The sequence below is a fragment of the Hippocampus zosterae genome, chromosome 9, assembly GCF_025434085.1.
Source record: "Hippocampus zosterae strain Florida chromosome 9, ASM2543408v3, whole genome shotgun sequence".
Classification (NCBI taxonomy): domain Eukaryota; kingdom Metazoa; phylum Chordata; class Actinopteri; order Syngnathiformes; family Syngnathidae; genus Hippocampus; species Hippocampus zosterae.
The window spans coordinates 19,523,457-19,547,345 of NC_067459.1; the positions used below are offsets into that span (position 1 = coordinate 19,523,457).

A 23,889-nucleotide genomic window follows, 5' to 3' on the forward strand; every position below is an offset into this window, starting at 1 on the left:
TTCATCGGCATCTTTGGCTCATATATGAAAACAAAGGCATGTATGCATCTTTTCATGAGGTTGACCCTAATCGGCATAAACATGTGACAAATCCAATATAAAAACTCTGATGATATTTAGAAGCAAGTGAAGACTGAGCACAACAGCAAAAGTGAGGTTAGAATTGCTTTAACCTGGATTGAATACATTCGACATCTTACATCAGTGGCAGATTCATGAGCTATGTGAGCAGATGAGCGCACTATCAATAATTATCTCTCAGTGAATTTTAGTTTTAAGTACAGGGGCTTCTCCAGTGTGGTTGATATGAGTGCCTTTACTTGTGCGACTCAAGGGGACATTACGCAAGACTAGAGTGATTTTTAAAAGACTCGCCGAGGCCCATAATGATAACTACCACTTACCTAATCATAGACCTCCCATTGAACAACATACTTATTTTAAACTCTACTCAGAATGCACAGTCACAGATGACCACCATTTAACCCAATGGACATCTTTTCGTGACATCATGCCCGCAGCTACAAATGTGAGCTTTTGTGGCCCATGTTGAGAACTCGAGGACTCTTACACAAAAATGTCAACAAAATGTAACAGTGAGCTCCGGTTCCGGTCAACACGTAAGCATAATGTAACACTTAGTGTTCCAACATTCGGACTGTTGTGCACATTCACCTGCATGCAGCTAGCACAATACGGATAATATGGGTGGCAATGCAAGTGTATGAATATTAAGCCAACAGCAACAATTGAATTCAACACAAGAGGTTGCCAGTGGGCCTACGGTATCTCGGTATCTTTCGCAACGGACAGTTACTCTACCCGTGGGAAAGCGGTGAAAAAGACAGCTCTTTGTCAATGGCTACCTCATTAGGATGTCCACCACCGGGAAAAAAGTTGCCGTTATCGTAGCGATGTAGCGAGATATACAGGACGCTCGGGTCGTTGTAGAAGGCTTCCTGGGTACCGTTGCCATGGTGAACATCCTGGGCAAAGACGGCGACAGAAGGATTTAGGTTAACGAGCGAGGCATTCCAGACATAACCCAAATAAGACTTGCTTGGAACGTCTATGTCAACATTTCTCAGAAAGGAAGAAATGGCTGTCTCGTATTGAAATGCAGTGATGAAAAAGAGAGCGCTCCAGCATCACGCACTGAACTCGACAACAGAAGCTTATTTGCGTTCACAACTGTAAAAGACTGCAGTGCTCTTTTACTAATCGTGTAAAATGGTGTGTTTCTTCCTGCGCATAAGGAAACCGGCGTCAGGCTATATAGCACCTCACCCAGTCCACAATGAGGATTTTGCCCACGTTGAGTTTCTGTTGCAGTTGCTTGGCAGCGATGGCCACCGAGTTGAAGAAGCAGAAACCCCTGTGGACAAACAGGAAGCAGGAAGGCCATATGTGTTTATCGGCATATCATCAGCGTATTAATATCAAACAACCACCATATGGACTGTTGGGACATCTAAAACAAGTCATGTGGGTGCTTATTGAACACAGGTTGGGACAGTCACAACACGGACAGCCCTTGACACGCGAACGTGTAAATATTTTCGGAATGAAGGCTTTTTCGGAGATGAGGGAAATGTTTTAATAAGAGAATGTCACGCTGAGTCCAAAATCTTGAAACTGCGAAAAAAAAAAGCAGAGGCCACAGACTATGTGACAATGTGAACACACGCTTATCATAAAATTTCCTCCTCGAGCCAAAAGATTTCTCTAAGCATTTCGAAGAGGATGTGATGAGGAATGAGCGTAGAATGTGGCGGAGCAGTTCTTCCCACCCGCCCGGCAACGGTGGAAAAAAAAATGGTGATGTGTGAAAAACAGTGGAGGAATGTTCGTGTCAGCACTGGCTGTAAACTGTGTGAGTGAGTTTGTGTATATGAAGGATATAGTGTATATACAGTCATCTCATTAAAAAAAAAAAAGAAAAAAAAGTATAGAATCCCATAAATAACCGGTGACATGCACTGCCGAGGACACACACAACCAGTCCCAGCCGAATGAGGCTAAATGCTTCCATTCAAAGACTGTCACAGATCCACGCCCACCCATAGAGTGCGCACTCAACCTCACACATGCTCCATGGGCCCGGTCTTGATCAAGTCAAAAGTGCAGTTAATATGTAATAAAGAGAGAGAGAAAAAAAAGAGTGCGCTTACAGAGGGGAGGAGTGCGTGGCATGGTGCCCGGGCGGCCTCACCACTGCAAATCCGTTCTGAAAAAGGAGTGGAAAAGAAATTCAAATAAATTCAACACCTCACCGACTGAATTGTGCCACACATCACTCGGGAAAAGATTCGCGTCTGTGTGTTTACACCTGGAGGTGCTGCTGCAGGTAAGTCAAGAAGGGTGACAAATCCATGTCGACAAACAATCATGTTTACCTTCACTCGGAACTAATAAATGCAAACAAGCAACTACAGAGTGAGTGGGGGGTGGAAGGGGGGATAATTAATTACTCGGTGTGTCCTATTAAGAGAGACTTCTCGCTGGGTTTGATTGTAAAAAAGTCAACCAAGACCAAGTGTGTCTAATTTAGCACTCATTAAGAACAGCCCTCAGGTAAAGCATGTATATCGTGTATTGGGTGACTACGGGTGAGTAGATTTTGTATTCTGTCGTTTTATGATACAGTTAAAAACTTATACTATACCGGTATGAACATTTGGAACATTAAAGTGATCATTAAAACACTGTCGAATGAAATTAAAAGAAAAAAAAAACATCTGATTTGGAATTAGAAACACAATCAAGTCGACCAATGTCATTGATCTTGTAAGTAAGTAAGTAAGTAAGTAAGTAAGTAAGTAAGTAAATAAATTATCGTTATAATAATAATACATTTTATTTGTGGGCGCCTTTTCGAAGCACTCAAGGACACCTTACAACAAGCGGTTAAAAACACAAATAGAATACAAACACAATAAATAAAAAGTTTTGTGTGTGTGTGTGAACCCAAGGACAAGTTGGGGAATATGAGATCCAAGGGAATATGATGTCCAGTGACTTAGAAAAGGGTGAAAGGGTTTTCCTATTTACATACAATATAAAAAAAAAAGAATGTTGCGGATTTAGATGTCAGAGTTCGGATTTCTTGTTCCACATTGTATTTAGTGCTGGCGCCGCAATCCCTGAACGGCATACAATTTTGCCACCGTTAGGATACTTGTTCGCGAGTGTCCTTGTTTCAGGTCGATTATTTGATGAGAGTGTTGTACCCTGTTTCAAATCAGCTTTGAAATGCCTGCTTAATTATCAGCGTTGAGAATTTATTGAGCAATAAAGACGCACCTTCAGGTCTCCTTGCGCCACTTTGAGTGCCAGGTCGATGACACAGCCGGCAGCGATGCGAGACGCTGCTGCTGTGTGAAACTCATTCCAGATTGTGTCATTATCAACCTGTCAACAAGATAACACAAGAATTCATTCAACATTGCATCTAGCTCTAAAATATAATATGTAATGTTTGATTACTTTGTAAAGACTGTTTTTTTTTTCCTCTGGGTTAAAGCATTTGACCGACAGTAAGTCGGATTTATAAGTTTCATCAACTATTTAAATCGTCTTTAAAAATCTAAAAACAAAATGGATCCAAGTCAACATTTAGCCGCTTTCTACACGACTCCTTTTTTTTATTCAGTCACGTGTCTGGCAGCGTCCCACTGTGGAAGAATAAAATCAGCGGAATTTCTTTTATCACAAGCGTTGCCATCTTGTTCCAATAACTCCGCAAGAAAAGTCATGAGACGGAAATCCAGGCAGGATCAGTCGTCTTATCAACTGATACCCCCCCGACCCCCTCCTCTCATTTCCTCTCCTCTCCTTTCAAATGAATGCCTTTTCTGTCATGTTGACTGCTTCACAGAGAATTTTTTTTTACAGGAGCATTTTTACCATCAAGATGTCGATTTTCCCTGACTAAGTTTACCATCTCTGCTGCTTCAAAACAAATTAGTTTCTTGCCTCCCTCACACACCCCCACACCACCTTCTTTTTTTCTTGTGCACAAAAACGACACTACTTGAAGGTGTGTCTGCTTAATTAAGTCATGACGAGTGTTAAATTTACTTTATGGTGATGCAATGAAAGATTCCTGAATGGCGATTGAACGATGTAAGATCGCCATCGAGGCAGTTACACTCACCCCCACTCCTCCACATGGTAACATTACAAATATACGTTGAGCCAAGATTCCTACAGGGGGAAAAAAACGACAAAAAATTATTACATTCAGTCAGGATGATATTATTCTTACTTGAATTACCGTTTATGTCAGTGACGATGTGCGGCACTTCGGGTGACTAAGTTGTTCTAGAGCGTGCTTCATAAACGATTTGGATTGGACATAGTGATGTCAATTGATCTGCGACACTTACGAGCCAACTTGGGGTTGTCGATCTTGAGGCGGTGCAGAGGGTTGGTGCCGTACCGGAGCACGTGTTTTTCAGAATGGACCGACTGCAGCTCTTCTAAAGTGGCCTTCCTACTTCCGAGATGCTACAAAGCCAAATCGTATGCACACAAAAATACAGTCGGGTTTTGACATCCGATCTCAAAAGAAAACCAACATGACATTCCCCGTCAGCAGTGAGGCAATGCCTCATTCGGTTTCAGACCTCACACTGGCTCCGCAGGCCTCTTTCATGCAGTCGGCACCAAATGCTCTGGACTCTCCCGGGATGCTCGGGGTGGCTGCTGTTGTCCCCGCAGGTGCACTGGTGCTTTTGCATCTGAGCGTCATAGACTATTCCTACACACACACAAGGTTAAACATACTATGTCACATTTAATAAACAGCAAAAACTGTTCTCTGCATTTGACCCATTCCGGAGAAGCAGTGGGTGGCCAGATCCTGCGTCAGCACCACTTTCTACCCACAACCTAATTACTTTTTATGTCAAAATACACAAGCTGTCACTTGTGAGCAAAAGCGACCAGGCACTTTATTTTCTTCAGATTCTATCCAAAGTCACCCCTGTCTGATCCGTTTTTTTTTTTTTTTATTTGGTGCCATTAGAGCCGGGCTCGTAAAACCCAAATAAATGCCAGTTGCAGCTTCCAGACTGCCAGGGTCGGATTTTGAGAATGTCAGCTGGGGTGAGTGGTTCCACCTTGCGACTGACCACAAAGCCGCACCAGTTCCGAGCCAAAGCCACTTCAATATACATGTGCAAGTCAGAGGACAATAAACATGGCACAGACGAGTTGGACTTGGTGTGAGGTAGCTTGATTCCCAGAGCTTTGACAGCAAAACATTAACAGCCTCGAAACCAAACCGCCATTCAAGAGTTCAATCATTTTGAGTTGGGAACAAAAAAAATGCTTTAAAAAGGTGTCGAATCTGTCAATGGTCATTTTTGAAACATGAAATCATAGTGCAGATGAACTCTTCTGTGTTTAAGTACATGACTTTTTTTAATGCGCAAGATTTTTGAACACAGAGGAAATGTTGACAGGCAGAGAAAGAAGAAAAATAAAAAAGTATTTCTGGTTTCTTTCTGCGTGACTCACCAGTGGTGAAGCGGAGCTTCACATCTGGAACAGGACTGGACAGAGAAACGGGCACGGTTGCGGATGCATTGGGAAGGGGAGGCAGGGAGGTAGACGCCGGAGAGGACTGGGTTCGGACCAAAGGCTGGTGAGGCCACATCAGGATAGGCACGTTAGGCGAGTCCATGTGGAATCCTGATCGATGCACCAACTGCCTCTGTGATTCGATCAGAATATAAGAATAGAACAACCGGGGACACATGACAAACTATCAAATCAAATTTCCATCCCGGGTATCCCACAACCACTCTTGACACTTAAGCGAGTCCGTCTTGAAATTGAGTCCAAGACCGTTGACAGCTGTTTTTTTAAAGCTATAGCGCCCCCTTATGTTAAAACAAATATTAAAGGTGGCGCAATTAATTCAGTTCAACACTCAAGAAAAGATGGAAATAAATCCTTAGCTTTGTATTTCAGTCATCGGTGGATATTTGATTGAGAAGATTTTGGATTACAACATACAAGTTTGGATTTCAAACTAATTATTCATTCAATGGCTTTGTTCAGAGCCCAGTGGTGAGGTCTCGCATACACAAAACAACGTTGATTTTACCTGGCCGATGGAATGCGAGGTCTCAATCAGGCTTTCCCGTGAAGAGGTGGTGGACTCGGTGTCATAAACCGAGTCCACACTGGCTGAGCTCTGTCTCCTGCGACAGTTGTCCTCACAAACCGAGCCCGGTTCAGAGCCGCACACGGATCCGGACTCTGATCCAATTTCCTCCAGGTCCATGTCCTCCGATGGGATCTGTGTCAAATGACGATATGGACATTAGGAAGTTCACACAACCATTATTGAGACGAAGGATACATTTTTACCTTTCAAAAATCTCACAGCGTGTCACAAAAGGTATAGATCGTACACTCAAATAATAATTATCTCGGTCACCTTTACTCACAAATTGGGCCTGCTTAGTGAAACGCAAAGCTGACAAAAGTCACAGAAAGTCATTCTGCGGTATGAATGGCATCAGGTGGGCACACAGGTTCATTATATTCTTCACCATCCAAGAGTATTGAAATATTCTGCCCGTCACTATACGCTGCTGGCATAATTTGGACAAAGATACATTGTTTGCCTCTCATGACGCACTTACGTGCCTCAGCACAGTGGTTACTGTGTCACTGTTACAACCACCCTAATATAGAACAAATTTGAGTGGAGCGTGCGTGCGTGTGCATCCACAACTCCTCACCTTGCTCAGGAGGGAATTCAACTTGAACCTCTCCATGCCACTCTTGTGGCATTGCTGAGGCAGCTGGTGATGAGTGTGACACTGAAGGCCGGCGTGCAGAGTCAAGGGCGAGTGACTGTAGGGCGGAGGTTCGGAGCGTGTTCGCTCCAAAGGTTTGTGGGCGGAAAAGGTGTTGAGGCCTTCCTTTCTTGAAGGGGAAGTCAAGTGTCGTTGCTGTTGCAGGGAAGGAGGACTCAAACCTTGATCTGTGAACATTGGGCAATCACAATACGGGAATACAATAGGAGCAGGGGCAGAAAAAAAAAAGAAAGGGAGGAAAAGAAAAGGTGAGTGGAACATCAGAAAATGATCAAAACGCACAGAGTGTAAGATGGAATTCAGTTGGAATAAAAAGAACCATTCATAGTTCATGCATATGATTTGCATTGAACCCCCCCCCCCAGACTTCTAAAAAAAAGAAAGAAAAGAAAAAAAAGCTGAATCTCAAAACCAACTGAACTATATGTAGGATACGACTGAAGACTGGAGAATGCATTAACACCCAATGGTCACTAGGAGGAGTCCTTGTGTTTATTATAATACAGTCCCAGCAGCGCGCGTGTGTGTGTGTGTGTGGGGGGGGGGGGGGTAATTCGATTTTCCCCTTGGAGGTACAACTAGTAGTAGAGGTACAAATACCTGACCTGCAAGGGTCACTAGCTTTTTAAAAAACAAAATGCTCAATGTGTTCATGAAGACGAGCTAGCAAGGGAAATGATTTCATTCTTATTTATTTTGCAAAGTACAATGAAAAAAAAACCAAAATGTTTTCTTTGCCTGAATGTGTGCCACATTATATCTGCAGATTGCCAAATGTTGAGCTATTTTGTATTTGTTGCAACAGGACAAACTCAGTAAGTCATTCGTGACTCACAGGAGATGAGTTGCGATTGTACAAGCCCGGTATGCGGTTCCAATATGAGTACGGGCTGCAAGCCGTGAGCCTGGGCTGGAAAATTTCCATCGAGAGGTAAGTAGACTTGAGGCAGAGCGGATACTGCCAGAGTCCTGGCTACTCGCAGGTCAACCTAGATAACACAAATTAAGAAGGTGGAGAAGGGAAAGACAGAATGAGAGAAGTTGTGGACGTGAGACAACGCGCTTTTATTCTTCTGAAGGTATTCTCAACACACGGATCACTCTTGATGAAATTCCTCACGGTAGTCAACGCAGCAACAAAAGGAGCCCTAACCGTAATAGATCAACTATGCAAAGAATTTGGGTTTGGCCCATTAAAGAAATGACCACACTCAAGCATTTCCCTTTTTTCACACTCCAACGACGACTCCTTAAAAACAATGCATTGTCAACGCTGAAAGACTGACTCACCTGCGCGGGAAGTCCTGCGGTGATGTTGGGCCTGGCGGTTGGATTGGTGGGCAGGGTGAAATTGGCCAATCGCCCATCCTTCAGCAGAAGCTTTTGGGCCTAAATCAGATGAACGCATTGAGCGCAAAAGGACTGTGCAAATGATACAATACAATACAATACATCCCGATTTATATCAATCTTTCACAAAAGCTTATCACCAAAAACATCCTGTTCATTATCATCTGCGAAAGAGCTCCAAAATATTGTGCATCACGCCACGAGTAATTTGAGGCCATGTTACTGTAGCGCTCGCTACATACACACACAACATCACTGCAACTATTTTTATGAGACGCGATCATTAAAATGGGACCGTAAATAGTGGCGCCCAGTGGACGCTCTGACTGTTGCTCTGCCGAACAAACAACAGGAAATACCACCACGGACTGCTCTGTGTCATGTCGACACATTCTTGTCAAGGCATTTGCTATTGCTGTTTATTTGTAACGCGATGGCGAGCAGGCGTTGAAGAAAATGAAGGCACCCGAGAGAAAGGCTTACGTTAGCGAACACATAAGGTGCAACCCAAACACGACAACTCATACAGATCGCAAAGTCCGATCTCATGCGGAGGATATCCACTTGTCGGTACCTCGTGAGCGAGTGGGAGGGCTCCATTGTCTGAATGGAGGCCGTCGTTGGGAGAGCTACGATCGGATGCCGGGGTGCTGCTGGGAGAAGAGTCTGGAAGACAGATTTACCATATTAAGCCAGTGTTTGTGAGATCTTTGTAAATCAGCCACGATCGGCATCGGGAATATGTTTCAACAACAAATCATGTGTTGCCAAAATACACCAGGGTCACCGATGGTACATTGGTCCAGGCAGCGTGCAAATCGTCTACCGAGAGTTTCTGTCCTGTGCTTGACAGCAGGAGGGGCGCTGATCTTTCTCTGCAACGGGTTTGGTCTTGTGCTGATGAGTTTCTTTAACTTCCACTTCAGTGTCGGCTCAGACACTGCATGCATACACAAAAAACAGAAATAAACACGCGAGGAAACACGCGCGCGACACACAACACTCACATGCATATATATATATCTATATTTAGCCCGTGAATTGCAGCCTAAAGAAACCAGAAATGAAAGACACACAAAGTGCCTGCGAAAAAAAGAGAGCACCACACAGATGAAGTAAAGCTATGAACTTCAATGTTAATTTTTTTAACATCCACTAAGGTTTCCAGGGGTGCCCATTAGGTAGATCCTGATCTACCGGTAGATCTAAGACAGGTCCCAAGTAGATCCGAGGAGTGTCGAGGAGAAAAAACAAAAAAAAAACAACCATTTGTGTGTCGTTGTACAAGTTAGTAATATATATGTTTTGTGTTAATGTATGCTGCACCCTAATCATCCTATCAGTCTCATTTTCACCAAAAAATGTTTTAAAAATAAAATAAAGCAGGTAAATCTTGAATTTACGGTGGCGCGTGATTACGTCACTGGAAGTTGTTTGCGCTCAGCAGTGTGCAATTGCAGCTTGTAATCAGAGCTGTCGCGCTGTATCTTTTATCGTTATTATTCTCATTCAAAGTTTGCTTCGTGTACAATTCACCGAGGGCACGGGTAAAGAATAGGAATCTCGGAGGGCCCAGGGAAGTACTTTAAAACTGTACGTGTGAGCTACAATAGTTAACAGGCTGCAAAAGTGCATCGCATGCCTCCGTTTCTCATCATGGCGTGCATGTGTGCGTGTGTGCGCGCCCGTGCCGGTAAGGGTAGATCCCGGGAGGTTAGTTGATCGAAAAATAGATCTTCGGTCCAAAAAGTTGGGGCACCCCTGCGCTAAAGAGATTAAGCCAATATCCGAACCATGTCAATGGCATAAAATGTTTATTTCAGCGTCCGGTACTGCCCCAACTCAAAAAACAAAAACCAAACAAATAGTATCTGGTTCAGAAAAAAAAAAAAGTTAATAATCCCAGTAAAGCAAGTCGTGCTTGGTGTGCTTTCGGATGTTCGTAAGAGGATCTAACCACACCTCCTGTCATTCTCACGGTGAGAGAAACCTGCTGTACTCTCACACAGTTCATTTTACACATACCTAAGTCAATGTTATGTAACTGTTGTGCTCTTTGTGTCTCACTGTCACTGTTGCTTTTATGACTTGGGAGATTTTGCTCTCTCGTATTCTCTGACGTTTCAAAACACGCCTTAATGCTAACAGAGAGTACGCTGCCGTTCACCTTTTTTTGTTCTGTTTTTGTGGCTGACGAAATCCAAAGACAGTTCAAATGGAAAAATCACAAGTATTTTTTTTTCTCACATGGAGACGGGAACAAGAGAGGAAGAACGGCGCACCTGTTCTCCGCAGTTCCTTCCGCTGGATGTCACCCGGTGACGACTGAGACTTTGGGGGCATGTCTGGAAGTGGGCGGCTTGGTAAACAAAACAAATTTTGTTTTGCAAATGTACACTCAGAGGACTCTTTTTTTGTTTGTTTGTTTGTTTGTTTGTTTGGACTCACCCGTATCCTGGCGTGGGATTGTTGTGTTTGGGGGTGACCCTGTCATGGGTGGGCTGGCTCTTCATAATGATGTGCTCCCTGAGTTTCTGCCTCACCAGTGGACTGGCTACCGCACCTGCAGGTCAATGTCGAGATCAAATCATGACCACTTCTCCGAACACTACGACTCCATATTTTTCTCTCCTTGAGGAATTTTGGACGCCTCCAAATTGCACCGACAGGCCAACCGCACCCTTTCAAGTGAAACTGAGAAAATCCGCAATATTTCTTCTGAACAATGGCGCAGGCAGGATGGTTGACGAATAGCAACATCAAAAGTTGTCCCCGAGGCCACGCTCCATTTCCTGTATCGGGTACAGCTTGAGGCGCTTCCTGAAACAATCTGTCCGGTTTGACGTCGGTTTTTGCATTAACGCAATTTCCTTGGAATCTGAGCGCAAAATGGCTGGAAATCCCCTTTTTATTGGAACATAGATGCAGTGACTCAGATAAAGACCATGTCACCAATCTGCCAAGAACAGAATCGAACACCGTGAGTCAATCAATCTTGTCCACGGGAACACTCACTTTGTTCATTTTTGCTCTTTCGTATTAGCTGCTGGAGCTCTTCTTGCTTCTCTGCCTCCATCTCCCTTCGCCTTTGCTCGGTGTTGTACTGCACGAAGAAAATGATGTTGAAACCAAACATGAAAATTCGCAAGGACTACGCTACCAATGAGTGGTCCGTGGAAAACATTTCTGCTTCACAACAGCGATGAGGCGGTGGCGACCAACGGTCTGAGTTTGCGCAGGTGCAAATCCATCTGCGAGGACTCAATGGCACGTTTGTACGTACCTGCAAGTGTTGGTATGGAAACTGAGAGCAGGGCTGAGAGGTACAGGGTCCCAGGAACAAGGGACGGTGGGGGGCCAGCATAGCCGAATCTCGACCTGGATGAACCAGCCTGTGAGAGACACTTAGGTCCATGGACTGCTGCCCACTTTTGGGTAGTGAAAGACCTTTGCTGATGGCATCCACTATGGGGGAGAACAGAAAGAGGAAGACATTATTGTTACTGATGGGCGAACGGGTGCCTGATGACGTATTGCGTCAGACATGTGAGGACAAATGGTAAAAGACTCCAGTATTCAAAAAAAGGTCTTGTGACTTGTGAAGTCAAGGCAATAAGGTTGAGTTCATTATTCCGTTTTTTTCCCCTGCCCAGGGCGAATTAAAACAAAACAAAATAGAGGCAAAATTCAGCAACAAGCTAAAAATTCAACGACAAGCGAACCAAACGTCGGTTGTCTGAAAGATAGACAGATAGATACAAAGGTGAACATGATTGAGCAAAACGGATCGTGCCACTGGGCTGCAACCGCTTGTGCTTTCGAGGGGGAAGGAACAACATGACATCAACGACGGGAAGTGGAGTTACTTGGAAGGAAATTTACCGAGCCTATTCGCCTTCATATGACTGCAACCCACAACATTGCCCAACATTTGTCATAAGACAGACAAACTGTTCTTTTTACCGATATGTAATAGTGGAAAAGATTCTATTATTAACCCTTTCAGGGGACAGCGGTGATGACAGTGGGCAACTTATCATGTTATCAGGTTACAGGGTGCATGAAAGGGTTAAAAATACAAACTCATCAAACCAAACAGAAAGCTTAACAAAGTGTCGTATATCCTAAGGTGTGATGAGGCCCTAGGCACCTGCGAATGGGAACCGACGCCACCACGGCTGCGCGCAGGTTCGCATGCCGCTGTACACTACGGACGGACAAAGGTCCAAATTAAAGCTCCGAATGGCGACAGTAAACGTCTCTTCAGTTTCGTGGTCACATGCAGCTCCATTTTGGGCCCGGTTCCCAAAAGTCCGACTGACTCACAGTGAAGTAATTATCTCTGTGAGGGTGTTTCGGGTTTGCAAAAGTGTCTCCCACGCCCGCTTGCACACGGCAGAATAATGAAGGGAGTCGATGAGACCAGGAGGATTTACAGTACATGCTAATGTGCATGTAAGCTTCATCAGTTTCACTTCTGCTATTTGTCACAGACGGCCTTGCGCAGCGTTCACATTCGCGAAAGGTTGTGGGGGATTTCTGGGTATTATTTGAAACTGCGAGGAATGTAATCAATCCTAAAAAGAACACCTGGATGGCACAGCTGCCTCAAACTCAAATGAATTTGGGTTCATATCATAATTTGGGCTTTTCGGTGAGCAGTTTGCATGTTTTTCCCATGCGTCCATGGATGCGCTCGGTACAAGAATGCTGCACTGCAATTGAATGGTGACTGTTCGGGTCATAGCCCGCTTTTTGTTTGTTGAACAGGATGAGCGGGAGAAAATGGATGGATAAAAATTAGAATCAGTCACTTTAATACTCACTTGTCACACAAAATAAGCAGGCTAATAGTCAAGTCATGTGGTGCACATGAAAATCACGTCATGATAAGAAGCCAGGGCATTAGCGAGGGCAGGCTAGCAGGAATTAGCTCAACTCTTTTCAAATGTTTCATTGACTTTTATTGACTCTTTTTTGATGTCCCGTGGTGTCCAAGAAGACGGTCTTATCATTTACAAGAAAGACGGATGATTTACCGTCAACGGGACGATGTAGTATTTTAACCTGCGTCCGGCTGCTTTGGTAGCGTGTGGAAGAACCATACACGGCCACCACAGCCCATCACCGAAACCACTCTAAAATATTCACATTGGTGGGTCTTAAAATTGTAAATATACACTTACAGGACACTATATTAGGTACGCTGACAGAAAACCACTTTTGATTGGCAGTCAAGGTATTAATTCAACAATACAGTGTGTGTATTGGTGGAGTTCTCAGGATTTTTTCCAACCCTCCCATCGTGTGCGGTGCCGTTTCAAACCAGCGCAAACTCCAGTTAAACTAATAAGCATGGACCTGAATAAGTATTGTTTTTTTTGCCATGATAAAATCTTCATGTTTTATGAAGAACCAGAACGGTACAGTATCTCAAAGTGATCTTGTGTGAGTAGTTTCTCTCTTTCTCTCTTCTCATTTTGAGCATTGTGGCGCTAAAAATAAACAGGAGACAAACTTCTGGTTTCTGTAATGGCATATTTGTTTCACAACCATCCATCCTCTTTCTGTGGGCCTTCTGCACGCAACGCATGCACGCACTCACACACACTGACACTGACACTTGTGCACTTCCTGTATCTAAAGTTAGTCTTCACCATAACATCCTCTTGGTTCATTTAGGCAAGCAGAAGCTGCTATTTTGGTTGAATAGATTTACTGGCACATTGCTGCAGCTCGAGAGTGCAGATGTCTGTCAGCTGTATTTATATCCACGCTGCGGCCGAAAACTTTGGCTTTTGTTTATTGTTGGGTTGAAACGAATACCACTTTGTCGCTGGACGGAGTTCAGTCTGCAAGTCACGCTTTAGACTAAGTGAGAGTTACTATTTGCGTACATACAGTAAGCACTGCATCATACTTGAGGCTTTGACCTGCTTCAATTAGCAACGGTGCAGTGAGACTATATGACACACGCATGCGGTGACGTGCGCAGAGGTTCATGACTGCCTCGACTTGTTCCCACACTTTGAACCATGCGGCCTTGAATGTGGTTTTTAAATGACTTTTTACCGATGAGCTTGAAGCCGTTCCATAGTCATTTGTTATTTTCCCCCAAAGTCTCGTTACATTCGACCAATGAAAATACCGAACACGTCACAGTGGACCAATGAAACCGTCTCAGGCCGCCGTCATACTGAAAATTTATCAGCCATTTGCGGTTGGCGTGCCGGCTGCCCAAAATGTGGAAGTCTGTATGCGAAGAAGATATATATAAAGAGGAGACGGTAGATAAAGCGAAAATAAGCATCTTGAGTTGAGTGTAATGAACATAGGGAACGAGTGCCATAAATGCAGCCATCCCCCGTCTCTCTGTTGTTTATTTGGCGACTGATTGCTAGCGTCGCTGGCAACTGACGACAGGTGGTAACGGCTAGCCATCAATTGCTCGTGTCAATTAATGTGTGTGTTTTTGCTTGAGCCACACGGGGAACGATGCCTCTCCCAGCTGCGCTTCGCTTCTTGGCCGTGTAGCCAAACAGGAAAAGTGCACATTTTACTATTTTAATATTTAACGCATTGACATGATTGGACTGAATATGAAAATGGATGTCGAGCACAGACCAGGGAACTAAAATGAAAAGTAATTTCATGTAATCATCATTAGGTTGTCGCTTTTTTTTTTTAACTCTTTCCACGCCCTGACATGATGACAACAAACACCAACACTCCCACTTAGATCCACTTCATCGGGTACACCTGCGGATTCGATCTATCTATCCATTTGAGCAGCTGGAGCCTTCGTCTGATGAGATTCATTCAAAGAGCTCACTCAAAAATCATCAGAGGTATCAAAAAGCTAACCATGATATTTGACACAACTGTCGGCACTCGGCAGAAGATTTCCACAAACCTACAACCCCAGTAGTTATAATCAGCATATTTCCGAACGATTAAATTGCATCTTGTGACAGTGTACTGACGTCACCGTCATGCCCACTTTTAGCAGTTCCTGCTACTTGCCACCAAGCCCCCCCCCCCTTCCCCCTCTATTCTTACGTTGAGAGGAATGCACAGCTGCTGGGGACATTCTGTCCCTCTGCTTCCGAGCAGCTGGAGTATCAATCTCCAAATGTGTGCATCCATACGTGTGTGTTCTTGTGTGTGTGTCCACTCTATGCCCGCCAAGATATTATTAGCTTGCAGTTGCTTCTTTTGAGTGTACACAGCAGGTCTTTGTGTTTGCATATGTCGGAGTGGGCAACAGTTGAAGGTGCGCGTCCGTACGCATCAGCGATGGTGTGTGCCGGTGTATTAACAGGGCCCTTAATAGAAGCCATTTGTTTCTTTTGGAGGGAGCCCTATACTATATTGCTAAGTGCATCTTTCAGCCCATGCAGCCAGCGCGGCTTATTTTTAGCGTCACCTGTCGTTGTGCACACGTTACATTGTGCGATCATGCAAGCGTGTGGTCACATATTAATAGCGGCGCACAGTGCATTCGTTGTTATGATGAACATGGGGCATCAAGTGCATTAAAAGCAAGAGCAACTGCCGCCCCGGGCGTGTTTGTAATGGTTGCCCACGCAGTTGGGAATAAAATCAGTCCGAGATAATTGGGGTGCAATTTGTGTCCTGCAAAATTTCACTTTATCATTGATTATCAAAGACGTCCAACAGTATGTGCACAAACGACCCCCCCACCCCTCTTGTATTGTTTACAAATCTGTCGAAATATGCGTTTGTGAGCACTTTTCCTTTCCCAAGATCATCGGTGTGGCAGGGCTGGACTAGGATTCCATGCAAAAGGAGAAGTGTTGCGCTTGTCAGAGGCAAAAATGGTGGTCACATCAGACACTGTCCGGCTTCCTGAAATTATTGAAACCCACCGGCCCTCATCTAATAAAACTGCACATTTTCGAGTGGCCTGTTATAATGGGCAACCCAAGAAACGACACTGTGCCGCTTATTTTGTACACGGGTCAACCGGTGCCTATCCCACATCACTTTGGACGAGAGATGCGTTACACCCTGAACTGGTCGCCAGTCAATCGCAGGGCACACAAACATGTAGACAAACAACCATACACACCTTTGGACAATTTTAGAGTCTTCAATTAACCTTCCATGCATGTTTTTGGAACGTGGGAGGAAACCGGACTACCCGGAGAAAATCCACGCAGGCCCGGGAAGAACATGCACACTCCACACAGGAGGGCCGGTGCCAGGATCGAACCCACAACCTCTGCACTGTGAGGTCGACGAGCTAACCACTGGACCACCGGGCCGCCCCCGTTGTAAGTCATGTTAAAATTTAGCTACGGTCGCCCAAGCTGGGCTGGATTAATTCTATCACAATTATTTCCTTTAGGAAAAATTCATAGCTCCTATGTTGTGTGCGGTTTGCACTTTGCCTGCCACGTTCTTCAACTAATATGAGTCACAGAGTCTCTTGATATTCCGTCACTGAGACTGTACAGACTAAGCAAGGTAAGATACTGTCAGGTCACTTTTAACGAGCGTGGGCGTGATACAATGTCACAAGCTAGCATGCTCTTTAGTGGGACTTAAATTGATTTCTCGCAACACAGACAGACTGTCGTTTGTTCCAATTGTATCGCTACAAAGGTCATCCTGAGTGGACGGGCTGCTTCCCACGAGACCGTCTTGAACTGGGAACATATGAAAAGTGTTATTCGGGCCATTTGTTTACATGAGAGCATTTATGGAAGCGCAAACGGAAAAACAGTCTGACGCAAAAATGATTGAAATGTATCGCAGTCGAGAGGTTTTTAAATTTGACTATTTTGTCAGCTCTCGGCGAAACTTTCTTTCTTTCGTATTTGTTGTGTGAATGAATTCCTGGATTTAGGTATGGCGCTGAGATGAAAAAGTTTTTCACCTGGATAGTTTTTCACACTAGGTTGGCTTCTGGCACCATTCTGGTGTTAACTTACCAGCAGTTTTGGCTTAAAAATAAAGAAATCAAATGTTGCTGGCTTTGTTTGACTCGTGTTGCTACTGCTGATTTCCCAAACACAATAAACAAGTAGTCCCATTTCTGTGTACTGAGGAGTGTATCACAGTCATATGAGCTGAAATCTTAAATCAGGAACAGGAAATGTGATCTACGGCTGCGGTCTGTCCAGAACACTGTGCTTATTGTCAGCACGCCGCAACGGATCACGTTGGCAAACACTGGAGACTTGTAAAAGGTTCTTTCCTGGGTAAAAGGTTGCGATAAAACGTACAGGCCAAAAGGATACCTTGCAATGACTATCTTAGGTTTACAGGTGGCTTCACTTCATGCCTTTACGAATTGAGTAAATACATTCGGAGCAGGAGACCAGAGGATGGTTGGTTACCTTCACATTCAAAATCAGTCAGGCGATTACACAGATAAACTCAATCTTTATTTTTGGGACTTTCTGATTATTGCCGATAAACAATGATAAGAAACCTCGACAGCCCAATCCTTTCTTGTCATGACTAAATTAAGAGATCTGACTCATCCTCTGGTGGCTGAAATTTTAAACTTCTTTTGTAAAGGCAGTATAGAAGAATTGTTGTTAAAGCAACAGAGCCATGAGGGCAATCGCCAAGTGCATGCAGCATCTGCCGTTCATTAGTTCAGCTCGAGTGGCTTGTATGATTGCAGGAATTATTTCATTCTAGAGTAAATTGTGAAAAAAAATAAATCTAAAGAAATGCAAGTGGCATGCTAGTTGACCTGAAAATGTGATTGTCAGCGTGAAGGGTGACAATCACGTCGCCGCATCCCTTCCACACAGGGTGGCGATCGGCCGAATCCCATCTAACGTTATCATCGTCGTATCCCGCTCGATTCCGTTATTAGTCCATGTCGTTCTTTTGTTTCAGGTGCTTTCTTTCCCTCTCAAATTTGGTTTGGTTGAGCCGATTTCCCAATAAATACGTGTCAAACGACCTCAAAGAGAGCGCACCAAACTCCCCTTTTCGCACAGAAAAATTGTTAGACGCTAATTCTGGGTCACCGTTCTGCGTGGCCTAGTATTAGGCCAAGAGTAATGTAGGGGAAAAAGAGGAAGAAGGGAAAAAAAAGGACAGCAATCAATTCTGTCTATTGTTCCATCACTGATGAAGCATTTGATAAACAATAACCCACTGTTGGACAGTAACGAATAATGTCAGATCTCATATCTTAATCAGGCCTCTTCCAAGAAACGGCCCAACTTGAGGTAAAGTGACACCCTTGGTGTTGAATAAAAAAAAGGCTGCTCATTGTTCGTTTCCAGCCTTTCACACACACGCATACACCAGCGGATTCAATATCAAGCCATTCAAAGGACGAATGATATCTCCTATTAATGAGATAAACAGAGGAACACATGATCTGAGAAACTTGAGAGGCAGCAGAAAGCCAGACAGTGGTGTCAAATCCTTGGATTAGGGCGCACACACACACGCACACACACACACACACACACACACACACACACACACACACACACACACACACACGCACAAAATGAATGCAAGTTGAATTCTGGTAATAGCACCCAAACTATGACCTCACCCATCCCAAAAAGGGTCACGTCATAGCAATATTCCACGAACTGTTGCTAAGCGGGTGCATATTTCTGCATGTATCAGGACTCTATACATGTGCAGATTTTCATTTTGAGGCGCTTCGAGGGCGTGATACGGCAACGCTTTTGTCCCGTGAATGTAAACACATTCAACACAGCTGCCCAAAAGTAATGACATTGCGTAAGCAAACATCTGTTGCCTAGCAGAAAACTTTCCCATTTTATTGCGAGTCGAAATTAGTGTAGCAAGGGAAGGGGGTGGGGGGGGGGGGGGTCACATGCACAGTATTTGTGATTTTTGTCTCCTGTAGCATTCATGTTTTCGTAACTTGGAACATGTACATACACGGGGTCAGACGAATGTAAATATAGCCCAGCTTCTTTCCTTCCTTCACTGAAAAAAAATATACTTTTCTCCTTCCTTCCTTCCTTCCTTGGTTCCAACCTTCTTCCCTTCTTTCTACCATCGTCTATATTCATACCCCTGCTTTTTTTTCTGAGTATCTCCTCTCTTCCTTTTTGACTTCCTTCAATCCCCCTTTGTCTTTCATGAGTCGACGCAGGTTTTAATTTTGCATCTCTCCCTCCTTTGCTAAAAGCTATGTTTCTGCCTTCCATTCTCCCGTCACATCTGTTATTTATTCATGCGCCCTTACGTCCTTCCTTTCAGCCTTAAAACTGCTATTCTGCCTCCCTTCCTTCTCTTCTTCCACGGCAGACCTGCGAGTTTCTTATTTTCTTAATTACCTCCATGAGTTCCTTCCTGCTCTCCTTCCAGGATAAGAAGAACACCTTTTTAAAGTAAATTATTATCCATTTTTCACAGTTAAATACACATTAATTCAAAATGCGGACCTGTATGTCTACTGTGTGTTACAGTATACAGTTCGGGTATTTGAGCAGAAATCAAATTTTACAACAAACTGTCACAACCTTACAAACTGTCACAATCTTTGACATTGGAACAATTTTGACTTTTTTTTTTGTTTGTGCAGCTTTGGGATGGCTTTCCCTGCACGGAAAGCTTCTTTGACCCTATGTCTTCGCAACAAAACCATCCACATGCAAACAACACACCTCATATCAACTCCAGGCCTTTCATATGCTTGATTGGTAACGATGTAACCCAAAGAATTAATCAAACCTGCCCATGAAATGACCTTTGAGTCAATTGCCCAATTACTTTTGGTCCCTTTTAAAGTACATGCTAAAGGCACTGAAATGTGCATTTCCTTCATCCAATGTGAAAGTGGTTAAAGTGCTCTCAAATAAATGCCCGGAGTCGGCACTTTATATCCATGGTCATTATGTAACGATAATTGGAACATGTTTCATTCAACAGGTAAAAACAACAACAGCAACAATGGTGGAGCGAGAGGAGGGGCCGGGGGCGATGCATTGACTCCAGGGGAATATGCTCGCACTCCCCTGGTGCCAGGCCAGAAAATTGGCTTTGGGTATTTTCAGATTTTTCGGTGGATTTTTTTTCTCCACATTTACCCTTGTTCTTCGTATGGAATATATCATGAATGTTTATCAGGATTTTTCGAAGAATTTGGGGGATTATATAAAAAAAAAGTTAGGAACATAAAAATTAATGTTGATCACTTTTTGATAACGTGCTTCCAAGTTATTGGTTTGCGGACCTTCTGCAATAGCCTTGGCCACCCCATTTCCCCCATCCTTCCAAGGATAAAAGTCTAGCTCCGCCACTGAACATCAACAACTTCAACATAAATACTGTGTGTGTGTGTGTGTGTATATATATATATATATATATATATATATATATATATATATATATATATATATATATATATATATATAGTTTTCATTATACAGCTTCTTGCAGGGACCACGTTAGCATTTAAATTGAAAATGAGTTCAAACACATATTTAATGAAATATCAACATTCTCACCGAGCATAACGAATACATGGCGTTGTCACTCGAGTTGTGTTGTTTGTAAAGCAACATTAAAGACAGGATAGGGCTTATGTTGGAGTCGTCGCTTTCGTAAAGCATTTCCATATTAGCTTAAATGTTAGGTAATATTGCCTACCTGGTGAAGGTGAAGTTCAAAACAGTCGAGGCACTTCCATTTTTGCACGGTTATAATAAAACCGATAGGTTTATTTAAGGGAAGAGTATCGTGTCACACAAAATGAAACATCCTTGTGGCCGTTGTAAAACGACTGACTTAACAGGTTAGTCCAACCCGGATCTCACACTGAGCGGCGAAAGCTTGTCGCTCGTGACGGTTGCTGCTCGTGCTCGCATTCGGCCTTGGCAAGCGAACTTGGACGCACTGAGTTCTCGTTCGAAATGTGTTCGCAGTGACTGAAAAGTGTTCCTCATTCCTCGTCGCTCGCACGCAGTCTCACCTTTTGAGTGTGACACGAGTGGGAGGGCTTCATCTGCTCAAGTGAGACTTGAGGGATGCGTAAATGGCGTGGGTGCGGGTTTTTTTCAATCTTGGAAATTATCACGAACAGTCTGAACACAGTTTATTTGTAAATTTGTCGGGAGGGGGGGGGGGGGGGGTGTTTTTGTATGGTGACAGCTGTAAAGAATATTTGGTGTGGCCAAAAAAGGTTGTCAACGGATTAGAAACGCCTTTCAAAACAATTAAGTGCACACCTTACTTGGCAGGTTGTGGTTCTCTCTCTCTCTCTCTCTCAAAAGAAAGAAAAAACAATGATGCTATTGGCCTAACAGCCTGGTGAACTTCAGGAATTGTGCAGTTAGTGTCTAATCAAAGCATTTCTCAAACAGTGGGATTTGTCTACTCACCTGCAGAGTACAAGGCATTTATTTGAAGTAAGAAGACCTTTTATTTGGATGAATTCCCGCAGACATTGGTAATTTCCTTATTAAACGGAGGGGGGGGGGGCATGTATAGTTATGTGTGGAGTGTTTGTATAATATCACTCCCACACCTTTGACCATAGCAACAATAACAAGGAGGAGAGTTTACCGGTTCAATGTGGTTACTAGATAACAATTTAGCTTCTTTTACGACTGCTACTAGTGTTAATCGTAATTCTTCTTTGTATTTCCCCGCATGTGCATTGGCACGACGGCCCCTCTCGCAGGTCAGTCTTGGTACTACAACAGACAGTTTGAGGGGTTGCAGGTGCTGCAGTCAGGACACACATTATTTTCTTGTCATGTGTGGGGAAGCATTACATTAACGAAGACACCAGTTAAAGAATACAAGTACAATGTTGCAGTAATGATGTCTATGTCCACTTAATTCTGCTCATATTTTGTTATTATTTATAATATTTACCTATGTTATAAATAGTATATATATTTAAACTATAAATAAATAATATATGTCATATATAAATAGTCTTATACATGCGTCTAATATTATAAATATTAGACTCGAATATTTATAATATTAGACTAATTTAATATATTTAGTCTACAAATATATTGATAATGCTTTATTTTATATTGCACTTATATTGAACTGTGTACAGTTCTTTTCTGAAACATTTATTTTGTGCAATGAAACGTTTCATTTTTTTCTCAAACCCCCCAATTTTGCTGCTGTAGACTGCAAATTTCCCCAGTGTGGGACAAATAAAGGTTATCTTATCTTATCATATCTTATCTTATCTTGTCTTATCTTATATGCATTGCTCGAGTATACACCTGCATTCACAGTGCACAGCGGTTCGTAATTTTCACAGAGTTGCATCTCTCGCATGTTGTCAAATCTCACATCTCCATCTCCACCTTTCGTCAGAACAAACAACGGGCGACAGTGAATCCGAGCCGGTGTGTTATTTCATTTGACCCAGGCTGACCCTGAACATCATCAGATTAACCATTGTGCAGCTCAGTTGATTAAGAGGAAAACGGTATAGCTTGTGTGAGAAAACATCATTGTCTCAACAGCTCGTACTTATAGCCAACTGTGGCCCGAATAACTGGCGGCACTGTCTGTTCAAGTAAATTGAATTTCATGGTAATTCGTCCAAATTGAATGATAAACGTTTGACTCCAAGTATTATCGTTTTCCGTCCAGTGGGTTTGGTAGCTGTTGTTTCGCGTGAAAGCTAAAAGGGAAATATCACGAACATCGTATGACCTCTAATTGCTATTTGGACCAGATTGTAAATCATTTTTAAATGAGTAGAGCGTTAAGACTATAATATGTTTTCTCTTAACATACAGTTCCTTTCCCTGGGTGTAGCACTTTAAATCAACAATATTGCTGAGGCAATAAGGCACATGAATTGCAGACTACCGGTAATTTATTCCTCCGAAAGTGTGTGTAAATATTGAGTGAGGCTGCCTCTAAAACCGAAATTAACATAATTAAATGCTTTGAGGACGACGCTGTGCTAAAAGCTTTGGGCCACCCTTCGCCCTGTCGTTTTGAAATAGTCAAAGAGCAAATATGAGGACAGATTCAAATTCATTTTTAATGAGAATCCGGATAAAGTTACAGGTTCATGTCACATTTGCATCAATGGACCGCCCCTCATAAATTCCAAAATAAAATAATTATCCCCGATATTTGTTTCACGCTTATTTTTAAAGCATTCCGATAGGTTGAGTTTGCAGTTCATCTCTAAACTGAATTTGAAAGTGAAAAGGGTGAGAATGGAACACATGGAATATGTGGGTAGGACTTCAAGGTGGAGTTTTGCGGCCAGTAGGCCTTACTCCTCTTGGAGTCACAGGAAGCCAGTCGGAATGGGAAGAATGCAGTCAGGCAATACGTTGATGGAGGGAGCAGCGCTCGAAGGGCACATTGCCAGAGAGCGTGCTGGAAGAAGAGAGTGACGGTCTGCGATGATGACGATGATAGTAAAACACGAAGCAATTAAGCATGCCACCACAAATGACACTGTCAAAATAAAAATCTTTTTTTAGCTTCCCAACACACGTATAGGATGCGTTGAGGAAGCGAAATGGAGTTGGCGACTGCATCGTAATGTTGACGCAAGAAGGTCGCAAAGGCTTCTCAGGGTGGTGGGTACCCTCGAAAACCTTTCCACTCCCAACGGCAAAACAAAGTCAAGCCACAGAGGGGAGAGATAGCGCTCGGCGCTCGACTTGTTCCTCTGGAAACTGACTGTGAGAGTGGAAAGAGTCCCACTGGGGAGTTTAGCTCG

General features: G+C 43.4%; 1 protein-coding gene across 3 annotated transcripts in view; it reads right to left on the reverse strand.

The window, feature by feature from the left end:
• LOC127607547 (histone deacetylase 7-like) overlaps positions 1–23,889 on the reverse strand; it is a 38,578-nt gene that overhangs the window by 9,405 nt on the left and 5,284 nt on the right. For 2 of the 3 annotated variants that reach the window (XM_052075968.1, XM_052075969.1), the window contains exons 2-19: positions 11,470–11,651; positions 11,202–11,289; positions 10,635–10,749; positions 10,469–10,545; positions 9,013–9,126; positions 8,761–8,852; positions 8,127–8,225; positions 7,672–7,825; positions 6,759–7,003; positions 6,116–6,310; positions 5,524–5,719; positions 4,629–4,762; positions 4,389–4,509; positions 4,157–4,206; positions 3,304–3,411; positions 2,172–2,227; positions 1,288–1,375; positions 867–986 (exon numbers count right to left, since the gene is read on the reverse strand). In XM_052075968.1, the coding sequence (XP_051931928.1) occupies positions 867–986; positions 1,288–1,375; positions 2,172–2,227; positions 3,304–3,411; positions 4,157–4,206; positions 4,389–4,509; positions 4,629–4,762; positions 5,524–5,719; positions 6,116–6,310; positions 6,759–7,003; positions 7,672–7,825; positions 8,127–8,225; positions 8,761–8,852; positions 9,013–9,126; positions 10,469–10,545; positions 10,635–10,749; positions 11,202–11,289; positions 11,470–11,651 (2,234 nt within the window). Of the gene's footprint in view, positions 1–866; positions 987–1,287; positions 1,376–2,171; positions 2,228–3,303; positions 3,412–4,156; positions 4,207–4,388; positions 4,510–4,628; positions 4,763–5,523; positions 5,720–6,115; positions 6,311–6,758; positions 7,004–7,671; positions 7,826–8,126; positions 8,226–8,760; positions 8,853–9,012; positions 9,127–10,468; positions 10,546–10,634; positions 10,750–11,201; positions 11,290–11,469; positions 11,652–20,816; positions 21,257–23,889 lie in introns of those variants that run through there. The other variant, XM_052075970.1, reaches the window with a different exon arrangement.